The sequence below is a fragment of the Cynoglossus semilaevis genome, chromosome 8 (assembly GCF_000523025.1).
Source record: "Cynoglossus semilaevis isolate Cse_v1.0 chromosome 8, Cse_v1.0, whole genome shotgun sequence".
NCBI lineage: Eukaryota > Metazoa > Chordata > Actinopteri > Pleuronectiformes > Cynoglossidae > Cynoglossus > Cynoglossus semilaevis.
The window spans coordinates 23820187-23826186 of NC_024314.1; the positions used below are offsets into that span (position 1 = coordinate 23820187).

The 6000-nt window shown below is 38.6% G+C and overlaps 1 protein-coding gene across 2 annotated transcripts in view; it reads right to left on the minus strand.

Moving 5' to 3' along the window:
* Positions 1-1524: 1524 nt before the first annotated feature.
* atxn7l1 (ataxin 7-like 1) overlaps positions 1525-6000 on the minus strand; it is a 30907-nt gene continuing 26431 nt past the window's right edge. Inside the window, exons 12-14 of one of the 2 annotated variants that reach the window (XM_025057552.1) lie at positions 5697-5931; positions 5205-5235; positions 1525-1675 (exon numbers count right to left, since the gene is read on the minus strand). In XM_025057552.1, coding sequence (XP_024913320.1) covers positions 5218-5235; positions 5697-5931 — 253 coding nt within the window. In that variant the 3' untranslated portion in view covers positions 1525-1675; positions 5205-5217. Of the gene's footprint in view, positions 1676-1964; positions 5236-5696; positions 5932-6000 lie in introns of those variants that run through there. The other variant, XM_008315787.3, reaches the window with a different exon arrangement.

A 6000-nucleotide genomic window follows, 5' to 3' on the forward strand; every position in this document is an offset into this window, starting at 1 on the left:
TAAGTTGCAGTGCTGTTCCAAAAATCAAAAGTTTCTCTTAATTAGACTGAGTCTTAAAGATGTTTGGTCAAGGAAAGATACAGCAGAGATTACCTGGATGTGAAATTGATTTGTGTCCTTTTAGAGGAGCCAGCTGCTCATAGTAGCATGACATAAATCTATTCATTTTTGTTAAAAATAGTTCCCCCGTTAATGATGGGACAAAAGCAGGGAAGAAAGTAAACACCGAAAACGACCGAAACTGGCTGCAGTGTGAGGCCGAGCTGGAGCTCTGCGGAATGGCTGAATGGAGCAGAGATGAATTCTCTGTTGCACGTTTTCCACTGTAAACAACAACATAAAATGGGAGCCATAAAGAGAAAAGGGCTGTAAATGTCAGCAGAGAACAGTCCAACTACAATTTTGCCTTAAATTTTAGAGACAATCTTGGTTGTTGGATTTGTATTGAGTTCCATCAAATCACAAATTGGTCACATAAAGATGAGGAAGTTGATGTCCAAGTAAATGCCATGATCCTGGCTACTAAAATACGCACTGGAATAAGTGTCACTGCAATATTTACAATGTTGTTTTACTGATTAGGTACTTCGAACAGCACATGAATTGGATTTACTTTACACTACTGAATAATTGCAGCACTCCCAAACAACAGCCTTGAATTGTACCCAATTTTATCCTCCACAGAAACTGTTGCCGGCAAGTTCTTTCTGACTATTACAGTTGTTTTTGTGACTTGAGAGGAAGGATAACTTGAAAAGCCGTGCTAATGAGGACAACAGCCTCAGACGTTTTTCCGAAAGGACCCAGATAATTACAGATTGTTTGAAGAAAAAGCAAAGTGCTGAGAGATGAACATTGGTGTGGTGTAAGGAAATCTAGTGAGACATCTAGTGGTGTTGTGCAGTCAGAGTGACTGATGGGTTCAGGGATTATACATGAACCTGTGGGAGGATCAGGGCGTGGTCATCTTCTCATTTTGAGGGAACAACTCTCCATTCAACTATTCAAATACTGATGATAAATACACACAACCTCTGGAAGAAGTATTTCGAAATTAACTTTGGTTCTAAAGACCTGGAAAAATACGCTCAAGTATCAACACAAAATCTAGCTTGTCTGTAAACTTAGACTGTACTAAATTAAATGTTCCACAGCTATCAAAAAGCACATTTTAAGAATATTAAAATGTCAAGGAGACTTGGTGGTAAATTTGGACAAGAGAGAAAAGGCGTGGAGCTGCAAACAGATGTGGGGGAGGCAGACAATCCTCAGTGGTGACACCTGAAGGGAGGTCAGCACAAGATAGTCAATCTGTTGACTGCAGAACAAAAACATTAAAAAACAGCTGTTGTTTCAAAACAGAACAACTGAAGTTTACGTACATACATACACGTCAGCATTTGATAAATAAGTATAGCCAGCAGAGGGCGGTGGACATTTAGTCAGGGGGATCATTAAAGGGACCACAGATCCTCCTGTTGACAAAACTAGTCAGGGGGATCATTAAAGGGACCACGGATCCTCCTGTTGACAAAATTATCTTTAACACATTTCATATGAACTTTTTAAACAGTCACAAAAACTGTTTAACAAAACGCCAACATGTCAAGGAGTTACCAGTCATTATCCACGGTTGGCTTCATCTGTCGACAGCACTGGCATCAGTGGTAACAGGCTGTGCAGGGAAACAAAATCAAAAGACAGCAAGTATAAAATTTTTATAAAAGTAAGCTTAAAAAATGACTTCATTGTGAATATGCTGATTAATGTAGTTGCTGGAAATCTAAAGTACAACAGGGACAATGGAAGCATTTTTCTTTCTTTTTTGCAGGCAATACAAAAATTATAGCAGTCACATTTCCTTAGTCAAAAAAATCTGATAGTTGGTGGTTAATACATTGAACTGGACAGTGAAAAGAAAAAGTAAAAAAGCAGTTTCCTTGCTTTACAAACACCACAAAATCCACTTTCAATCATTTAATAAAAGCTTAATGACGTAAGAACATTTCTTTTTACAGCATGTGTTAAATTGAATGAAAAAAACAAACAAAACAAAAACTTGTTTTCAATCTGAACCCACATTGAATGAAACTCCTCAACGTTTACACAAAAACAATGACATTCAACAGTCACCACAGTTTGGATCAGATAGTGAAAGATAGAGAACATATAAAAAAAGATATACCAAAAATAGCGTAATATTTTAGGGGCCAAGCCGCGAAGGGTATACTGCTAACTTTTTGTGACTAGTCGCCTGAAACACTTGCCTGAAAAAAAAAATAGATTAAATCATTTATATCTCAAATATTTATATAAATAGAAATTGATTAAAGATCTGGGCTTTATGACAAAGTGCAACAAAAAAGGGAGCAGGGAAGGTTAAAAAAAGTAGACAAAAACAGTAAATAAACCTGTAGAATTTAAAGTAGCAAAAACCCCAAAATATACAGTACACCACCTGTGAAATAAACATAATCCATGAGCTTCATCTTCAACTTTAGCTGCAACAAATGGTAAAATATTGTTTCTAAAAGTGTCAACATTAAGTCAGGGTGGTTCTGTTCTCCCACATTAAACATCTTAGTGCAAATTGATTATTATACTCGCTAAAAAAGCTGCTCAACCGCACAATATTTAAGCGACAATTATGAGGCAGGTGGCAACAGGATCTCTTTAGAACGGAGAAAACAGATAAAACAAAAAGAGAGAAATGCTTCTATTGTGTAATAGTAGGCTTAATAATTGTACACAGTGAGATTAAAGCATGTCTATCTACAGTAAAAAAAAATATATATATATAGACCACCTGCCCCCCGGGGTCTGAGAAGTGTTTGACTTCAGATCTCTACCCATCAGTCTCTGGAGATAAAACCAGCTTGAAAGAAAGTGTGGGTTTGAAGTCCACAGCCAAACGCAAACAGGAATGTGGGGCTTTTTATGCTATTACAAATACTAACCAATGCCTGGTTTCACAAAACCAACCTTTCAAATAAAGAGAAACGTAGTAATGAAGCACTGAATAAGTGCCTTGCCGGGAAAAAAAACCCAACCCTAATAAAGGAGATTCTGCAACATCAGAGGCTCGAATGAATACAAAATAGATTCTCTGTCAGGATGATGAGCAGCAGACCGAGAGATGGAAGCAGGAAGTGACTGAACTTGGCTCAAGGTGAGGTGATCTCCATATACCTGGTGTGCATTTTACATTTTTATACGATTAAAAATTTCCTTAGTGACAGCAACGTCACGTTGAAGGACATCAAAATGCTGATCAGCACCTTGGTCCAAGGGCGACCTCCTGTTTACAGTGAATTTATAATTTGTGGCTATTAGTAGGGGTGTAAGAAAATATCGACACACTGAATACTGCCAGATTTAGTTTCACAACACTGTATCGATATTCTTCATACATATATTCATGGCGTTAGTTCATTTTCATTTTCTTCAGTGATTACAAATGCTGATCCCACTGTTCCAGTTTTAGAAACCTGATGTTGAGGATGTAACAGCACAGTGTGTTTACTATGCTGATAAAGTTTTCCTACAATTATACTGTTTTTCAGAAAACTCAATATATCGGCGTGCCTAGAGTATCAAAAGAATAAAAAGTACCAAAATCTAAAACATGGAACAGGGTTGTTTAAAAGGGTTCTCACATTAGCTTTAAACGTGTGTCTTTAATTACTGTGGAAAAAAATGCACTAGTACTTTTGGCTGCAGTACCAAGGGTGACCACAAGGACGAATTTGCGCTATTCACATCTTGCAGGATGTGGCATATGTCTTCAATGTTGGTTCTATTTTTAAAAAGAATTAGCGCCACCTGTTGGTTTGGCCTTCTTTTATACTTTCCTTTTCATATTTGAATGATCATTGAAAACAGGTGTACGGAAGTTAAACCATGTCACCATGTCAATTGACCAGATTTCTTTGGGAGTTGAAAACACTGATGAACAGTGAATAAAACACAAACAACTGCATTAATATTTGAGAGTTAACGTAATTTCCAAACTAGCTTTTCTTGACTAATTCTCAGAAGGTTTTGAGAAACCGGAATACAACAGGATAAGGTGAGAAGCTGAAGCTAATTCCTTCTTTAGCTCACATTTAGACGAAAGGGGACAATCGATAATAAATATAAAAATAAGAACAGATATGTACAGACTTTTTTTTTTCAACAATATGAACAATCACAATACTTTCAACATTTCTTCAAAATGCCATAGAAATTATTATTTTTTGCTTAAAAGACCACCTGTAGCTCAAACCTTACCAGTCAGTTTGAAAACAAACATTATGTAGGTATATAAATTATTATACAAAAAAAAAAGAAAAGAAAATCCAACACCGTAGTAATAATTCCTTTTTGGTTGCAAGTGCAAACATGTGTAGGAGTTTGTGTTTCTTGCAACATGTAAAGCAGAACTTTGAAAAACCTTCAAAGTTAGACTTCTTCCTTTATTGAAAATGCAATGCATTGATGAGTTGTCATTGGTAAGACAGATCATTTCCTTCCCCGTGTGAACAGGTCCTGTTGTGGCACTACTGGAGACATGTGTGGAGACAGCCAGGAGGGAAGAGACGTTAATAAGTGCACTTTGAACAAGGGCATGCTGGGATAGGAGTAGAAAGTTGCAGACAAAGGTAGAGGCACCAAAACAAAAAACAAAAAACCCCAAAAGAACAACAAACTCATCTCTGCCTGAGACGAGGTGAGAAACAGGGAGAAGAAGAGGCGAGGACAGAGGTGGCGCTGCTGAGTCCTACAGTAGTCGTGTCGGTAGGTCCTTCAATTCTCTGTCTCCCCAAGAATACACTTTAACCCAGCTGCTCAGCTGATCAAACTGGGCAACCACAGTTTTTTTGTCCATTGAAAAAATGCCTTAAAAAAAAAAAACTTAAAAAGGGCATTTCCCTTTCCGGAGTACATTTCTTTGTAAATCCATCTACCTCTAAAAAAACAAAACAAAAAAAAAAAAAAAAACCAGGGCAACCACAGTGATGCTCGGTGGCTTTTCCTTTTCCTTTTCCTTCCTTCCTCGTGTGTGTGTGAAAACTCTGCAGTCCAAACTCAGCTGAACCGAACTGTTATCAGGTAAACAAGCATGACATCGTAAAAATGAAGAGAGTCTTGAGCGACGATGGGGGCCGTCGCTGGAAGAGAGTGGCACGGTGGGACGTCGCGGTGGGGGCGGGGGGGGTTACCTGCAGATTCCTGTCAGTGATGCAACTTGGCCTGTGAAGAGGACAAAGATTTTTGTAAAGAGAATTAAATACCAAACATACTTTTTATATGTTTTACTGGAGCTCTAAACTAAAAAAAAATTCTTAATACACAAATATTTGTTTTTCATTTTCAATTCATTTGTTTTCTGTTAATGAGAAGAATATAAACATCACAGTCAGCATTTTCCTGCCTGACGTCCTCACTCCTACAGTGTACACTCACTGCATATTTACTGAACCCCAACCTAAAGTAGTATCTGTGACGCTAATTGGTGTCTGTGAAGCGTAAAATAAAATATTATATCATATGAACCACACTGTTCTACCTTAACACTGATGTCACAGCGTCCCACTTCACAGCCCTGTGACCCACAGCTGCGCAATCCACATGACATGAACCTGACCATGAACTCCATCTCTGCTTCACTATGAATAACAATGAGCCACAGACCTACAGCAGGTGACACTAACCTGCCTCGGTGAGTCCGACCCAGATGCCAGAATGCCCCCGATGTCGTTTCCCTTTCCGAAGAGGCTCTCCAGTCCGTCCGGCTTGCTCAGCTTGCTGGCCTTCCCTCTGATGGAGCCTGGACTTCTCCTCTTCTTCGCCTCCATCCCTCCAACACCGTATGATAAATGGGCTGCGGCGGGAGCTGGGGGCTGAGGAAGTTCCCTTGAAGGTAAACCAGTGGTGCTGAGACTGCGACTAGACGACAAGAAAAGTGAAACTCTTATTTAATTAGTCACTGTGTTTTGAATAGTTAATGTTTTTTCA